Genomic DNA, 17497 nt, shown 5'->3' on the forward strand with positions numbered 1-17497 from the left:
CACCTGCCTAACAGAGAGACAGCTAGGTCAGATCACTGTCCCAGTACTCTAGCTCTCATTAAGACTGACCTTAAAAGAGTGCTGAGCCCAGTCACAAATCCCCTCAACCATCCTCAGCTGACTAAAGGGAGGCCCCATGGTCTCTCCCTGGGCTGGCAGCTGTAGATTTATCTGATCACATGGGTTCCACTCAATACACTAACACCCCCCCACGACGCCCTGCGATGACCCAGTTAGTTATGACACTATTGACTGCCTTCTCCACGACCCCAGATCCATTCAAAATGGTTATGCAACTGATCAGCCCAAACAAGTCAATGAACAGCTCAGCAGAGCATGAATGAGGAGATGCAGTCAGGGTGTTACCTATGACAACTCCATTGTTTTTACGCTTGGCTTGCATAAATTATGGAGAAAAATACTTCATGAGCATTTCTTCTTCTTTCTCTAGACTTCTCTTCACTTTCAATGTAGTCTCTTTTTTCATTTTATACAATATTGTCATGGGTCTCAGTGAATTGGTGGGCAATTTATAAAAACAACCCACTTCCTTAATTTACTGACCATATTATACAGTACACAGGGGAAGGGGAGATAGTGACAGAACTTGGGAAAGAAAGATGCAGACTGCCTGCCTGCCTGAGGAGCTTGATACAAGTCTGTTTGGGCATTTCCAGATAAGGGCATGAAAGAGCTACAGTTGTCTGCCATGGGGAGGGAGTGACAATGTCCAGACTATGGGAAACAACACATGTAAAAAAGCTATAAAACTGAGGGACATTATGATTATATTTGCAGGAGACAAATGCAGCAAGGATGGCATTGGAACAGACAGGCATCAACCTGATTCAATGACAACATAAATCATTTTTAAATGATCTTGAACGACAAATAGCTTATTATATTATAGCATAAAACCAAAAATCCAATCTTGACATCCAAATTCATGGTTCCAGCTCCAAACAACTTCTCATAATGTGAAGGATGGAACAGAGCAAGGAAAGAAGAGGGGATATAGCACACCCTGGTGGCCACTGGTTGCCATGAACCTTGAAGCGTTGTGTCTACAGTCAGAATATGAGTTTCAGTGTGGTTGATGACCCATATCAATCTTCAAGAAGAAACAGAGCTTTCCCCAAGCTAAGGCCCCAGATTAAGCATTACACTATAAAACTGCCAAACAAGCCACTTGAGGCTTTTTTGCATAGTCACTTCACCTCTACCTACATGTACAAATTACCTTGACTAACCTGTACCCCTGCACATTGACTCGGTACCGGTACCCCCTGTATATAGCCTCGGTATTGTTATTTTATTGTTTTACTTTTAATTTAATTGTTTACTTTCATTTATTAGTGTATTCGGCGCATGTGACAAATACAATTCGATAGGAGCTGGGAAGAATGGGTGAATCCCAGCCAGGGAAAATGGCTCACCTTTTAACCAAAGCATTTCTATGCACAACAGACTAGTTTGCATTAGACTATCAACTATACCAGTACTGTCAATGAAGAGCTTAAAAGGGCAATTCCGCCACTTTTCAACCTCATATTCATTATCTACAGCATTGGTTCCCAAAACTTTTATAGTCCCGTACCTCTTCAAACATTCAACCTCCAGCTGCGTGCCCCCTCTAGCACCAGGGTCAGCGCACTCTCAAATGTTTTTTGCCATCATCGTAAGCCTGCCACACACACACACACATACTATATGATACATTTATTAAACATACGAATGAGTGTGAGTTGTCACGAAGAGCTCTTATAGGACCAGGGCACAAATAATAACGATCAATAATTGTAATCTTTATTTAACAATCTTACGTATAAAATGTTATTTGTTCATCAAAAATTTTGAATAACTCACCACAGGTTAATGAGAAGGGTGTGCTTGAAAGGATGCACATAACCCTGCAATGTTGGGTTGTATTGGAGAGTCTCAGTCTTAAATCATTTTCCACACACAGTCTGTGACTGTACTTAGATTTCATGCTAGTGAGGGCTGAGAATCCACTCTCACATAGGTATGTGGTTGCAAAGGGCATCAGTGTCTTAACAGCGCAATTTGCCAAGGCAGGATACTCTGAGCGCAGCCCAATCCAAAAATCTGTCAGTGGCTTCTGATTAAATAACATTTTCACAGAACCGCTTGTTGCAATTTCGATGAGGCTCTCTTATTCAGATATCGATAAGTGGACTGGAGGCAGGGCATGAAAGGGATAAAGAATCCAGTTGTTTGTGTCATACGTTTCGGGAAAGTAACTGCGTAATTGTGCACCCAACTCACTCAGGTGCTTCGCTATATCACATTTGACATTGTCCATAGCTTGAGTTAATTTTCATACAAAAAAATCATACAATGATTGAAAGACCTGTGTGTTGTCCTTGTTAATGCAGACAAAAAAGAGCTCCAACTTCTTAATCATAGTGTAACGTCTACTTCCAACTCACACCCTCAAACACGTAGATCCCCTGAACGCAGCTCACCTTCCAGCCCTCTTTCCAGCTCAAACTCTCAAACACCTAGATCCCCTGAACGCAGCTCACTCTCCAGTTCCCAATCACCTGTTCACACACCTATGTGTCATTATCACACACTATTTAGTTCAGTTCTTTGCACCCCATCACTGTGAGGTATTGTGACACGTCTTTCGGAGCTCTGTTTTTCCCGTGAATGATAGTTTGTGCCTGCCTCACTAACGATGCCCTTTGCCTATTCCCGGACTGTACTTTAGCCTATCTACCTATTGCCTGAACTACGTTACTAGCCTTTTCCCTGACTGTACTGTTTCCCTTTTGGACACTCTGTGTATGACCTTCTGCCTGCCCCTGGACCCAGCTACCTGCCTCCTCCTGTGGTCCTTTGCAATAAACACCTGCTGCGCCCTGCGCTTGAAACCAGCTCCCCTCGTGTTCATGACACAGCCTCAATTTTGTCCCGCACATTGAATATAGTTGCGGAGAGTCCCTGTAATCCTAGATTCAGATCATTCGGGCGAAAAAAAAACATCACCCAGAAAGGCCAGTCGAGTGAGAAGCTCGTCACCATGCAAGTGAAAATTAGGGTCAGTAGAGAACTTTAAGCTTGTCTCTCAATTTTTAAAAAAACGTGTCAATATTTTGCCCCTTGATAACCAGCGCATTTCTGTATGTTTTAAAAGCATTACATGGTCGCTGCTATATCATTGCATAATGCAGAAAATACACAAGAGTTCAGGGGCCTTGCTTTAACAAAGTTAAGCACTTACACTGTAGTGTCCAAAATGTATTTTCAGCTCTCAGGCATTCTCTTGGCAGCAAGAGGCTCTCGGTGGATGCTGCAGTGTACCCAAGTGGCGTCGGGAGCAACTGCTTGCACACGAATTACCACTCCACTATGTATCCTTGTCATAGCTTTTGCGCCATCAGTACAGATACCAACACATCTTGACCACCAAACTCCATTTGATGTCACAAAGCTGTCCAGTACTTTAAAAATATTATTTTATGTTGTCCTGGTTTCCAGAAGATGTCTTCTTTAATTGACCCCCCATAAACGTAACATATACCAGGAGCCATGCCAGGCCCGCAACATCTGTCTCATCCAGCTGTAACGCATATAATTCACTGGCTTATATGCGAAGCAGTAATTGTTTCAAAACATCTCCTATCATGTCACTGATGCGTCGTGAAACAGTGTTTGATGAAGGCATTGTCTGTATAGATTTTTGGCCTCTTGTCCCAGCCATATCTGCAGCAGCAGGAAGAATTAAGTCCTCTCCAATAGTATCGGTAGCTCACAATATAAGATGCTTCTAGCTGCTTCTTATTAATGGTATCTGTTACTTTTATACATGTTTTACTACTCGAAAGTAGTCTTTATTCTCGCTCTACCTATATTTGACATTGTGTTGTTATTTCGCTGAACACTAGATGGTTTGATTTAATTTTTGGCAGTGAAATGAGGCTACTCGGGCGAGGGGAAAAAAAAAAAACTTAAATGCATAGTCCCGTTGGAAAATATAAACGTATCGTTTGATTTATTTTTTTATATAATTTATTTTGTATTTTTTTGTGGATGTATTTGGTGTACCCCCGATAGCATTGCGCTGTCAGGCATTCTCTGCAAGGGTACTCGTACCCCAGATTGGGAATACATGATCTCCAGCATCATACAAGTGTATTCATATGTGGAAATGGCGCATTTCTATTATCTGTGGTTAAAGAAATAAAATGCTTATCGGTGACATCACAGGGTAGGATTAAAAATAAGAAACTGATTTTCAAAACCTGCAATACATTTCTAGACAGAGGGCATTTTCTTGCTACCCATGTCACCAGAAATGTCAGTATTTGAAATGCATGTTTTTAAAATGTTTCAGCTTTTGATGATTTCAGCAGGAATAACTTTGAACTTTAGATTTTTTTTCTACATGAAGTAGAAATGCATTGTTTTCACATACAGTGCCTTCAGAAAGTATTCACCCCCCCTTGAATTGTTCCACATTTTGTGTTACACCCTGAATTTGAAATGTGTTATATTGAGATTTTGTGTCACTGGCTTACACACAATAACTCAATGTCGAGGTGGAATTATGTTTTTAGAAATGTGTAAAAATGAAAAGCTGAAATATCTTGAGTCAATAAGCATTCAACCCCTTTGTTATGGCAAGCCTAATACACTACCGGTCAAAGGTTTGGACACACCTTGTCATTCAAATACTTTTTTACTATTTTCTACATTGTAGCATAATAGTTGAAGACATCAAAACTATGAAATAACACATATGGAATCATGAAGTAACCAAAAAAAGTGTTAAACCAATGAAAATATATTTTATTTGAGATTGTTCAATTAGCCACCCTTTGCCTTGATGACAGCTTTGCACACTCGTGGCATTCTCTCAACCAGGAATTCCCACATATGCTGAGCACTTGCTGGCTGCTTTTCTTTCACTCTGGAGTCCACTCTCCTTCTTGGTAAAATAGCCCTTACAAAATTACTACCATTGTTTTGTGTTCTTGACTGCATGTAATTTTGTAATTATAACAATATAATTTTGTCCTTATGAAAATTCTGTTAACATCAGCTAGAAAAAATGTGCTTTTGGACTCTAGTTCAATGAATCCCAGAGGCCAGCAGCACAATACATTAACTCAATCTGACATGCTTGCTTTAGAGTCCATCCATGAAAGCCAGAAATCAAGTCCTATTTGTTTGTCACTTTCTATATTTTTACCCCAAGAAGAAGTTGACAGTGACACTGATGATACGAGTCTAAACGAGGAAGGAAGCCCATCTGTCTAGTCCTCTAATAATATGGTATGGCCCTCTCTAAGCTAAAAGACCCAGAATACTCTCAGGACAAGGCAATGAGATGATGTTTGCATTGTTTGCTTTCAAGGAGGGGACTGCTGCCCCCTACAGCTCTTGCAGGGAATTTTAGCACTATTGCTTTTCACTGTATAGGGTTTTAGTGTTGTGACAATTTTATTTTGAATAGCTACCGGTGTTTGCCATTCTATTTATTCTATATTATTACAACAGCGCATCTGCACAATATTCAGCAATAGATCATTCTGTCAGAATCCAATTCTAAGATCAAAATAATGCTGATAACTTCCTGTCTTGAGGTTTTTCAGCATGTAACTACTGGAAACCACAGTCGGCTCTTTGAAATATATTTATTTGTATTACCTTTCCTGGTCCTAGAGAAGAGCTTGATGCTAGAGTTGGACGATGAGTTGGATGAAGAGCGGAAGATACCGCTGAAGTTGAGGCGGCAGGGCGACTTGGGTGGTGAGCGGTCCTGGTGGGTGGAGGGGTAGGGGAAGATGGTTCTAGAAGAGCCCGGACTGGTCTGAGACTGGGAGTGGGCAGGGGCAAACATGGGACTAGATGGTTGGCTGACACCAGCAGCACAACCCCTCACAAAGAGTCCTTTAGTTAGGCTGGCAGAGTGAAAGCAGACCTCTCCCTGAGATAGAAGAAAGGAGATGTGAGGGAATTTAATTTACATACACTCATGCAAATACCTAGTTTATTTGTGTACAAAGTGTCACTATACAGCCAACACCTGGAAATACTATGACAGAGGCTTTCTGGACTACAGTCATCAAAGAAACCACAACGTCCATCATCAGCACAAAATGTCTCTGTTGGATGTCTTTTGCATTAGAGCCTGAGTGGAATTTCTAAGGCTGGATATCAGCATCTGTAGGCGAGATGTTCAGGGCTTGGGTGAAGCCACTTCTCTTTGTGAGAGATATGAAACCATATGTAGTCAGAGCTATCACATTAGTGTTTCCCCTTTATTCATTTAGCAGCGACTTCTTGCGAAAGAACGTGTTTAGGCAAGCGAGTCACCTTGGAGAGTTATCAGCAGATCTATCAGCTCATTCAAAACACGAGGAAAGACAGGTGGTTCATTCACTTCATACAGTATACTCTGGACAATAGGGAAAAAATGAGAACAATCAAATCCTAAGAATTCGGAGAAAAGACTGAGGTTGTTGGGAAGTGAAAGGACAAAAAGACTGACTCAGACAATGTAAAGACAGAGAGGAAAGAGGAAGCTTGCTTTGCAGGGATCAATTTCCTGTATTTGATCCGACCATGTCTGGAGACTGCCTCCTTGCACTTCCCCACCCACAGTCTAAGGAGTTGGTAGAAAAAAAACATGATAGAAAAAGGACGAGGTAAAACCAAATCACTGCCAAACTCATAACCAAAGGAGACAAATCTAGCCAGAGCTCGCACAACCAAGAAGTTGTCTAACAGCTCTGATACATACTTTCTACTATTTTAAATAAGTCAAACACCCCGTCATAGACTGTTCTCTCTTCTACCGCACGGCAGGTGGTGCCGATGAACCAAGTCTGGAACCAAAAGGACCCTGAACAGCTTATAGTTCAATCGTTAACCAAATAGCTACCCTGACTATCTGCATTGACCTTTTTTGCACAAACTTTTATTTTAGTCATCACATACGCTGCTGCTACTGTTCATTACATATCCTGTTGCCTATTCATTTATATGCACATACAGTGCATTCAGAGATTATTCAGACCCCTTGACCTTTTCCACATTTTGTTACAGCCTTATTCTAAAATGGATTAAATAGGTTTTTCCCCCTCATCAACCCATATAATACCCCATAATGACAATGCAAAAACAGTTTAGAAATGTTTGTAAATGTATTAAAAATAAACAGAAATATCTCATTTACATAAGTATTCAGACCCTTTACTCAGCACTTTCTTGAAGCACCTTTGGCAGAGATTAGAGCCTCGAGTCTTCTTCTGAGGTCCTGAGCGCTCTGGAGCAGGTTTTCATCCAGGATTTCTCTGTACTTTGCTCTGTTCATCTTTCCCTCGATCCTCACTATTCTCCCTGTCCCTGCCAATGAAAAATATTCCCAGGGATGGTTTAGGGATGGTGTCAGGTTTCCTCCAGATGCGAGCCTTGGCATTCAGGCCAAAGATTTAAATCTTGGTTTAATCTAGCCAGCTCTTGGAAGAGCTGTTGGTGGTTCCAAACTTCTTCCATTTAAGAATGATGGAGGCCACTGTGTTTTTGGGGATCTTCAATGCTGCAGAAAGTTTGTGTTACCATTCCCCAGATCAATGCCGACACAATCCTGTCTCGGAGCTCTACGGACAATTCCGTCGACCTAATAGCTTGGTTTTTGATCTGACATGCACTGTCAACTGTGGGACCTTATATAGACAGGTGTGTGCCTTTCCAAATCATGTCCAATCAATTGAATTTACCTCAGGTGGACTCCAATCAAGGTGTAGAAACATCTCAAGGATGATCAATGGAAACAGGATCCACCTGAGGTCAATTTCGAGTCAGGTAGCAAATGGTCTGAGTCCTTATGTAAATAAGGTACCAGTTTTTATTTTATTTTAATACATTTGCTAAAATATCTAAAAACCTGTTTTCGCTTTGTCATTATAGGGTATTGTGTATAGAAAGACGAGGAAAAACGTTAATTTAATCAATTTTAGAATAAGGCTGTAACGTAACAAAATGTGGTAAAGGGGTCTGAAAACTTTGCGAATGCACTGTATCTACCCCAATTACCTCGTACCCCTGCAAATTGACTTACTACTGGTACCCCGTGTATATAAGCAAGTTATCGTTACTCATTGTGTATTTATTATTACGTGTCATTTACTTTTTAAAATTTCTCTATTTTCATCCTCTCTGCATTGTTGGGAAGGGTCTGTAAGTAAGCATTTCACGGTTAGTCTAAACCTGTTTACGAAGCATGTGATGAATAAAATGAGATTTGATCCAAATTAATTTGATGATTACCTTGCATTCATCCGGTTTGGTTTGATCTTTCAGTATAACCCTGAGCTTCTGCAGAACAACCTTCATATGTCCAGAGGGACCTCTACCATGACATCTACAAACCCACTGTCATGTGAGATCTATTTTCACAGGTGATTGTCAGACATCCACCCACTTCTTTAACAGTACCACGACACTCCCTCCCCTCAGCCCTTTTCATTACAGCAGAGGGCTCCGGGAACAATGATTGTCTGACTGTCTCACTGCCTGTGTCAAAAACACGATGCTCAGATAACTTAAAACTATAAAAATGAAAGGTAAAAGGTGAGAATCACAACGCTGTTAGTCAAGAGTAATTTCATTGTGTGTAAACACGAGTATGAAGAGAAGACAATTTACCTTAGGAGAGCCATCCTTTTCCGAGCCACCAGACTCTGCATCCAGTATGGGGGAGGTAAAAGCCCTAAGGTCCTGCAGACAGACAGGGAAGGCTTGTGTCAAACTGTCAATGAGATAATACTAAAGGCTGATCACTTAACATTCAGGACATGCCTCAGAATAACAAACTGGCATGTTATGACATGCAGCATTTCTTTCTCAACACCATCATCAATACGTTAAGTGTAGTCAACATTTTAGCCAATTTTGACTATCTTTGATACGCCCAGACAGTGATTGATTGGCCCATTTACTGTAATTTACAGTTTTAGGTTCAATCTTTAACACTTTAAAATGTGCTTCCTCCAAGACATGTTAACCTCTAAAAGAGGAGAAACATGTTAAACCACTACTGGGGCATGACATAACCAGGAAATATATTTAACCTATATACTTCCTCATAGCAAGGATTGGGTTTCCTCATACTGTTTTGTTTTAAAAACAATAACAAAAAACTGTTTTAAGAAAGAAAAGTTTAACAAAGAAAAGAAACTGACATTAGCATCACAATGCTAATGTATTTTCCAGCACACAGCTTTGACCTATTACAGTAGCTACAGTACATTTTAAGTATTGATAGTGTGCGAAGTACTATGTCTACTGGGTGCAAATGAATTAGCATAATGTAAACTCACCCCATTCCGTACAAATGTGCGCAACCGCAACATTCAAACGAGGCTACAAAGAAAACGAATGGGACTGTAGCGACTGTGTTGATGTCAAAATCGGGGGGGTGAACTAGGTTTCTATTCAAGAAATGGACAGTGACTCGGTAAGGGGGGATACCTAGTCATTTTTTTCGTCATCATTGCATGCGATCATCATTCTCAAAGCCGCTGTTTACTTCTAAGATCACTTTAGCACCGCCCTAAAAATCTGATTCAAATTCGACACAAACCTTCAAATAGGTATAGGTATGTAATGAAATAGGTATGTAGGTAGGTAAATAGGTATGTAATGACACATATAAACTCTTAGTGTTTTATTTACATTTTAGAGGCGATAAGGTGATAAGTTGGAGAGATCAAGTGGGGGAAAAAGCAGTTTTCCCACAGGACATCTCTCCTTCTCACTATCACGCATTAGTTTCGCTTCCCCACCCACGGGGCTCATTGCCTGCTTGAATTATGCAGAAACAGGCAGCGTTTAGGTCATGTTATTCATTATGTTGGAAAGGGGAAAAATTGTGCTTTACAATGGTATTAACATTACAGTTGATCTGGAAGTATTACGTTTTTTGGGGCGCTAAAATAAGGGCAATTGTACGGACCAAGGTGATGTACGAGTTTACGTTACGTCGTCTGTCAGCTCCACATGGAACAGCTTTCATTTCTCCGTGACAGGCCCACAATCTGCCACTCTGCCATAAAGCACTGTGTCCCTGGGCAGTACCGTAGAGATGGCGTGCATTGACCTCTTCCTTGAGTCTGAGAGCTGGTCTCACCTCCGTTCTAGCAAAACGCATGCAGTAGTTCACACCACTCACTGCCACTCCACGAACCGAAAGGCCACCTAATAAATGAACATAAGTGTGTGTGTCGGGAGCAAAATAATTGTAATAATTGTAAAAATGTATCCTACGGTAGGCGAACCCACCATCTTCAGACCCATGGAAGGAAACTAAACCATTACACTACGAACTCTGTTCCTAAAACATTGACTTCGACAGAGCATTTAGATTAACAGTCTGGAAGTGTTCGTTCCAAAATGATTTTGTTCATTCACTCAGTACTGATTGAATGTTTATTTCTCTTGCTTGGTTTAAATATAAATAGTCTAAAACAGTTGACTTGTTGAACAATACTAATTTAAATCACATAGCTAACCAAGTTAGCAAGCATGTCATTTTCTTTTGACTGCATAGCATGGCACACAATTTAAGCAAGCAGAGAGCGGATTCGATTAATCTGGCCCGGGATCATGGACTGGCAGCTCATGACGTGAGGCAGGGAATGTGTTGTGTAGCTCCAATCAAGTTGTGATGGTGTCTTATTGGCTTAGATATGATGGTAGGGAGATTGTGATAATTGTATATCAGTGTAGAGCATCCAAGTTGTGCATGCCAATCATCAGGTTTCAAAGGTGAAAAGGAAATATTTCGTAGCAATAAACCAATGTAATTGCATGGAAAAGCAGATGTGTATAAACATGTCTATAGGTATTTTTTAATCCATACATTACTCCTGGAAGGGGCAAGGAAAGGCACGGGACTGCTCCAACGATGGATATCATCCAAAGAATACCTACATGAGCTGCAGCAACATGCACCAGCATGTTGCTACACAGCTATTATCAGGTTTCTCCATAGATATTAGATTGGGCTCTAGCTGGGCCACTCAAGGACATTCAGAGACTTGTCCCAAAGCCACTCCTGCATTGTCTTAGCTGTGTGCTTGGGGTCATTGTCCTGCTGAAAGGTGAACCTCCGCCCCAGTCCGAGGTCCTGAGTGCTCTGGAGCAGGTTTTCATCAAGGATCTCTTTTTGCTCTGTTCATCGTTCCCTCGATCCTGAATAGTCTCCCAGTTCATGCCACTGAAAAATATCCCCACAGCATGATACTGCCACCACCATGCTTCACCATAGGGACAGTGCCATGTTTTCCTCCGGGCGTGATGCTTGGCATTTAGACCAACAAGTTCAATCTTGGTGTCATCAGACCAGAGAATCTTGTTTCTCATGGTCTGAGAATCTTTAGGTGCCTTTTGGCAAACTCCAAGCGGGCTGTCATGTGCCTTTTCCATCTGGCCATTCTACCATAAAGGTCTGATTGATGGAGTGCTGCAGTGATGGCTGTCCTTGTGGAAGGTTCTCCCATCTCCACAGAGGAACTCTGGAGCTCTGTCAGAGTGACCATCGGGTTCTTGGTCACCTCCTTGACCAAGGCCCTTCTGCCCCGATTACACAGTTTGGACAGGCGGCCAGCTCTACAAAGAGTCTTGGTGGTTCTAAACTTCTTCAATTTAAGAACGATGGAGGCCACTGTGTTCTTGGGGACCTTCAATGCTGCAGAAATGTTTGGATACCCTTCCCCAGATTTCCAAAGTCTGTGCCTCGCAATCCTGTCTCGGAGCTCTACAGACAATTCAACCTCATGGCTTGGTTTTTGCTCTGACATGCACTGTCAACAGTGGGACCTTATATAGACAGGTGTGTGCCTTTCCAAATCATGTCCAATCATTTGAATTTACCACAGGTGGGCTTCAAGGATGATCAATGGCAACAGGATACACCTGAGCTCAATTTTGGGTCTCATTGCAAAGGGTCTGATTACTTATGTAAATAAGATATCTGTTTTTTGTTTTTTTATATAGATTTGCAAAAATGTCTAAAACCCTGTTTTCGCTTCTGGGGTTATTATGGGGTATTGTGTTTAGATTGATGGAAAAAAATGTAGGTAATCCATTTTAGGAGAAGGCTGTAACGTAACAAAATGTGGAAAAAGTCAAGGGGTCTGAATACTTTCCGAATGCACTGTAATTGCAGCATGCAACAATTTCAAAGATTTTACTGAGTTACAGTTCATAAGGAAATCAGTCAATTTTTAAAAAAATCATTAAGTCCTAATCTATGGATTTCACATGACTGGGAATACAGATGTGCATCTGTTGGTCACAGATACATTTAAAACATGTAGGGGTGTGGATAGGGCTGTGCTGGTCATGAAATTTCATCAGCCAGTGATTGTCAAGCAAATAACTGTCATCTCACGGTCGTCTCATTGACCGTTAATTAACATAAACACATTTATCACCTGGCTAGCCCACCGATGCAGACCTTTGGAACATCTACATTTTAAAAAGTCTAATTAATCCATGTAATATAGCCTACACTTCACAATAAATCCATTATTTATTTTAGACAGGGCTAAAAAAAGAATAATATGAAGAAAATGTAGTCCATGTCAGATGAACAGAATAGCATACTGTGAGTTGTCCTTATGTTAGGTCCTGATCTGGCTATGCCAATTGACTGTGGGCTACACTAGTTAATTTAGCCAACAAGATTTTCTTAGAATTCTGTGGCATTATTTTATAGTATGAAGAATACAATTGAACAAAGCTGAATAAAATTGAAAATATATTTTACCCAAACAATGAGGGAGTGCGCACATGCGGCTATTCTGTGTTGAGTGGTTAACAAAGAAATAGTTATTCATTCTTCTATGCTTCATTTTGAGTTATTACTGTAACGTTGGGCTATATGTTTAGATGTTTATTCATTGTAAGGCTTCATCATGCAACTCTAATAATGATTTGAAAAAAGTTGCTTGAAAAGTCATGAGTTCTGCTTAGTTTTTTTTGCGCAGGCTGTACACACTACATCAGTTACTCGTTCACAATTTCACAAGCACTTGATAATGCCTAGAATTTCCCGACTGCATCCCCTTCGTGTGGCTGTATTGCACCCTAAAAGAAATCCATGCCTTTTGTGGGAACAACGGTGATCAGGTCATTCTCACAGGCTTCTAGTGAAGACAGACACATCCGGGACGCTACTGTGCACGTCCTTATCCGAGGTGCATATTGAAGATATTGGAAGAACTGTCCACATTCACTTTTCGTCAGCCAACAAGATGAGTAGGACTAACCAACAGCAAAAGCACTGGCCTATGTCAATCTATTATTCTGTTGTGTGCGAGAAATAAATATTCCAAACAGTCTGGGACAGTTGTGGGATGCGATAGATCCCAAATTAATATAACCGCTAGCATCAAAAAATGCTGATGCAACAGATTAGAGCATTTAGTTTAAAATGTTGATACATTATCAGGCTATTTCTTCACATTATAAGCTCAGCAATGTGCACATGGTAGTAGGCTATAAGCTTGAATGTTCCATTAGCGGAAAACACCATTATCAAAAGTGACCGCAAATGCAATTATGCATGTAATGCTTTTATTATAAAGGTGCATTTTCATGGTGACTTGAGCTTCATTTTATTTGGCCAGTTTAGTTGTGATACAAACCTTATCAAAACATATAGGCCTATGGGCTCGGCTACATGAGGTTAATGACTAGGATTCTAAAAAGTGGCAAAAAAAATGCATTGTTTCTTAAGCTGGGCATCATTCACAAGTGATAATATATCATTCCCAAGTGATAGGCTAATAGTCACCCAAATGACTATTCTTGATTTAATCTTTACATATATTATTTTGTGTATGTGTGAAATTTGTTTGGATTTAGAATGGACCATCATGCATCCAACAATACATGTCAACTCTGCACTTAAATAGCGAATGGAGGACGCTTTTCCCGTGGTTAATTTTCTTGCCAGCCAGGTAGGCTATATTCCTGTTATAAATATAATTTCGGTGTTCCTCAAGGTTCCATTTTAGGACCACTATTGTTGTCACAATATATTTTACCTCATGGTGATGTCATTCGGAAACATAAATGTTAACTTTCACTGCTATGCGGACGATACACAGCTGTACATTTAGATGAAACATGGTGAAGCCCCAAAATTGCTCTCCCTGGAAGCCTGTGTTTCAGACATAAGGAAGTGGATGGCGGCAAATGTTTTACTTTTAAACTCGGACAAAACAGAGACGCTAGTTCTAGGTCCCAAGAAACAAAGAGATCTTCTGTTGGATCTGCCAATTAATCTTGATGGTTGTACAGTCATCTCAAATAAAACTGTGAAGGACCTCGTTACTCTGGACCCTGATCTCTCTTTTGACAAACATATCAATAATATTTCAAGGACAGCTTTTTTCCATCTTCGTAACATTGCAAAAATCATAAACTTTCTGTCCAAAAATTATGCAGAAAAATGTATCCATGGTTTTGTCACTTCTAGATTAGACTACTGCAATGCTCAACTTTCTGGCTACCCGGATAATGCACTAAATAAACTTCAGTTAGTGCTAAACACGGCTGCTAGAATCTTGACTAGAACCCCCAAAAATGTATCATATTACTCCAGTGGTAGCCTCTCTACACTGGCTTCATGTAAAAGCTAGGGCTGATTTAAAGGTTTTACTGCTAACCTACAAAGCATTACATGGGCTTGCTCCTACCCATCTTTCCGTTTTGCGCCTTCCGTACATACCTACACGTGTGCTACGGTCACAAGATGCAGGCCTCCTTATTGTCCCTAGAATTTCTAGGCAAACAGCTGGAGGCAGGGCTTTCTCCTATAGAGCTCCATTTTTATGGAATGGTCTGCCTATCCATGTGAGAGACGGAGACTCGGTCTCGACCTTTAAGTCTATTGAAGACTCATCTCTTCAGTAGGTCCTATGATTGAGTGTAGTCTGGCCCAGGGGTATGAAGCTGAACAGAAAGGCACTGGAGCGACGAACCACCCTTGCCGTCTCTGCCTGGCAGGTTCTCCTCTCTCCACTCGGATTCTCTGCCTCTAACCCTATTACGGGGGCGGAGTCACTGGCTTACTGGTGCTCTTCCGTGCCATCCCTAGGAGGGGTGCGTCACTTGAGTGGGTTGAGTCACTGTCCGGGTTGGCGCCCCCCTCGGGTTCGTGCCGTGGGGGAGATTGTGGGCTATACTCGGCCTTGTCTCAGGATGGTAAGTTGGTGGTTGAAGATATCCCTCTAGTGGTGTGGAGGCTGTGCTTTGGCAAAGTGAGTGGGGTTATATCCTGTCTGTTTGGCCCTGTCCGAGGGTATCGTCGGACTGGGCCACAGTGTCTCCCGACCCCTCCTGTCTCAGCCTCCAGTATTTATGCTGCAATAGTTTATGTCGGGGGGCTAGGATCAGTCTGTTATATCTGGAGTATTTCTCCGGTCTTATCCGGTGTCCTGCGTGAATTTAAGTATGCTCTCTCTAATTCTTAATTTTTCTTTACTTTGCTCTTCTCTCAGAGGCCCTGAGCCCTAGGACCATGCCTCAGGACTACCTGGCCTGATGACTCCTTGCTGACCCCAGTCCACCTGGTCATGTTGCTGCTACAGTTTCAACTGTTCTGCCTGCGGCTATGGAACCCTGACCTGTTCACTTCTACCTTGTCCCGGACATGCTATTTTGGACTCTCTCTGTACCGCACCTGCTGTCTCTAACTTTGAATGATTGGGTATGACAAACCAACTAACATTTACTCCGGAGGTGCTGACCTGTTGCCACTGATTATTATTATCTGACCCTGCTGGTCATCTATGAATGTTAGAACATGGCCAAGATGTTCAGTTATCTCCACCTGGCACAGCCAGAAGAGGACTGGCCACCCCTCAGAGCTTGGTTCCTCTCTAGGTTTCTTCCAAGGTTCAGGCCTTTCTAGGGAGTTTTTCCTAGCCACTGTGCATACATTTGCATTGATGTCAGAGTGATTAGAGGGGCAATAGAGTGCTGAATACCAGGCAGTTAGCAAGTTTGGTAGGATACTCATGTCCAGCAGCAGCATCAGAGCTTGGAGAATCCTAATTACAGTGAATAAATGTCATGTGGAATTTGACTGCCTTCATGACTCGTGACCGCCGGTGTGGCAGTAATATGGTCACTGCAACAGCTGAAACATGAGGTGATGCGGCGGATGAATGGCACGACAATCGGTCTCAGTATTCAAACATTAACTCTGTGCATTCAAATTGCCATCGATAAAATGGAATTGTGTTCACTGTCCGTAGCTAATGCCTGCCCATACCATAAACCCACCGCCAACATGGGGCACTCTGTTCACAATGTTTACATCAGCAAATCGCTCAACCACACAACGCCATACATGCTGTGTGCCATCTGCCACTGAAGTCAGTTACGATGCCGAACTGCAGTCAGGTAAAGACCTTGCTGAGGACAACAAGCACGCAGATGAGCTTCCCTGAAACTGTTTCTGACAGTTTGTGCGGACATTCTTAAGTTGTGCAAACCCACAGTTTCATCAGCTGTCCGGGTGGCTGGTCTCAGACGATCCCGCAGGTGAAGAAGCCTGATATGGAGTTCCTGGGCTGGCATGGTTACACGTTATTTAAGGTTGTGAGGCCAGTTGGATGCACTGACAAATTCTCTAAAATGGCATTGGAGGCGGTTTATGGTAGAGAAATGAGCATAAAATTCTCTGGCGACAATTCTGGTGGACATTCCTGCAGTCAGCATGCCAACTGCACATTTTAGAGTGGGTTTTTATTGACCCCAGCACAAGGTGCACCTGTGTAATGATCATGCTGTTTAACCAGCTTCTTGATATGCCACACCTGCCAGGTGGATGGATTATATTGGCAAAGGAGAAATGTGAAAGTGATGTAAACAAATTTGTGCAAATAAATTCAGAGATATAAGCTTTTTGTGCATATGGAACATTTCCAGGATCTTTTATTTTAGCTCATGATACATGGGACCAACACTTTACATGTTGCGTTTATATTTTTGTTCAGTATAGTTCATCAATGTATCATCATGGTCAGCTATTGAAGTAATAAATTTTGTCTCTGAGGAATCAAAGGGTGCGTTCCTAAATTCACTCTGGCTTTCTACTCAGATTTCAGAGTACTCTCATTCGTAAATTCATTGTTACCAACAGCACAGTTAAAGTCACCAACACTCTAGATAACACGTAAACAGCCTAACCACCTCTGCTAGGGTGAGTAAAATGGTCAGAGTGAGGTGTTCTCTCATTTGTCTGGAAGTAGTTAGCAAGCTCACCAACTTTAGCCAGTTAGCTTTAGTCCTTGACTGCCATTGTGAAGTCAGAACGCTTGTATCAACCCTACTCCTCTGACAGAGCTTCTAGTGTGCACTCTGAACACTCCGAGAACCCACCGCTCTGAATTTAAGAATTTACAATCTGACAACTCTCTGAATTCACGAACGCACCCAAAGACAA

The 17497-nt window shown here is 41.6% G+C and overlaps 1 protein-coding gene across 3 annotated transcripts in view; it reads right to left on the minus strand.

The window, feature by feature from the left end:
- The window catches only part of LOC112226860 (5'-AMP-activated protein kinase subunit gamma-1), a 53440-nt gene that overhangs the window by 29589 nt on the left and 6354 nt on the right, over window positions 1–17497 (minus strand). For 2 of the 3 annotated variants that reach the window (XR_002949790.2, XM_024391483.2), the window contains exons 2-3: window positions 8680–8751; window positions 5677–5956 (exon numbers count right to left, since the gene is read on the minus strand). Coding sequence is in view for 2 of the 3 variants with exons in the window: in XM_024391483.2 (XP_024247251.1) it covers window positions 5677–5956; window positions 8680–8751 (352 nt within the window). In the remaining variant the exon portion in view is untranslated. Of the gene's footprint in view, window positions 1–5676; window positions 5957–8301; window positions 8386–8679; window positions 8752–17497 lie in introns of those variants that run through there. The other variant, XM_042307940.1, reaches the window with a different exon arrangement.

This window comes from Oncorhynchus tshawytscha, linkage group LG28, assembly GCF_018296145.1.
Source record: "Oncorhynchus tshawytscha isolate Ot180627B linkage group LG28, Otsh_v2.0, whole genome shotgun sequence".
In the NCBI taxonomy this organism is placed as follows: domain Eukaryota; kingdom Metazoa; phylum Chordata; class Actinopteri; order Salmoniformes; family Salmonidae; genus Oncorhynchus; species Oncorhynchus tshawytscha.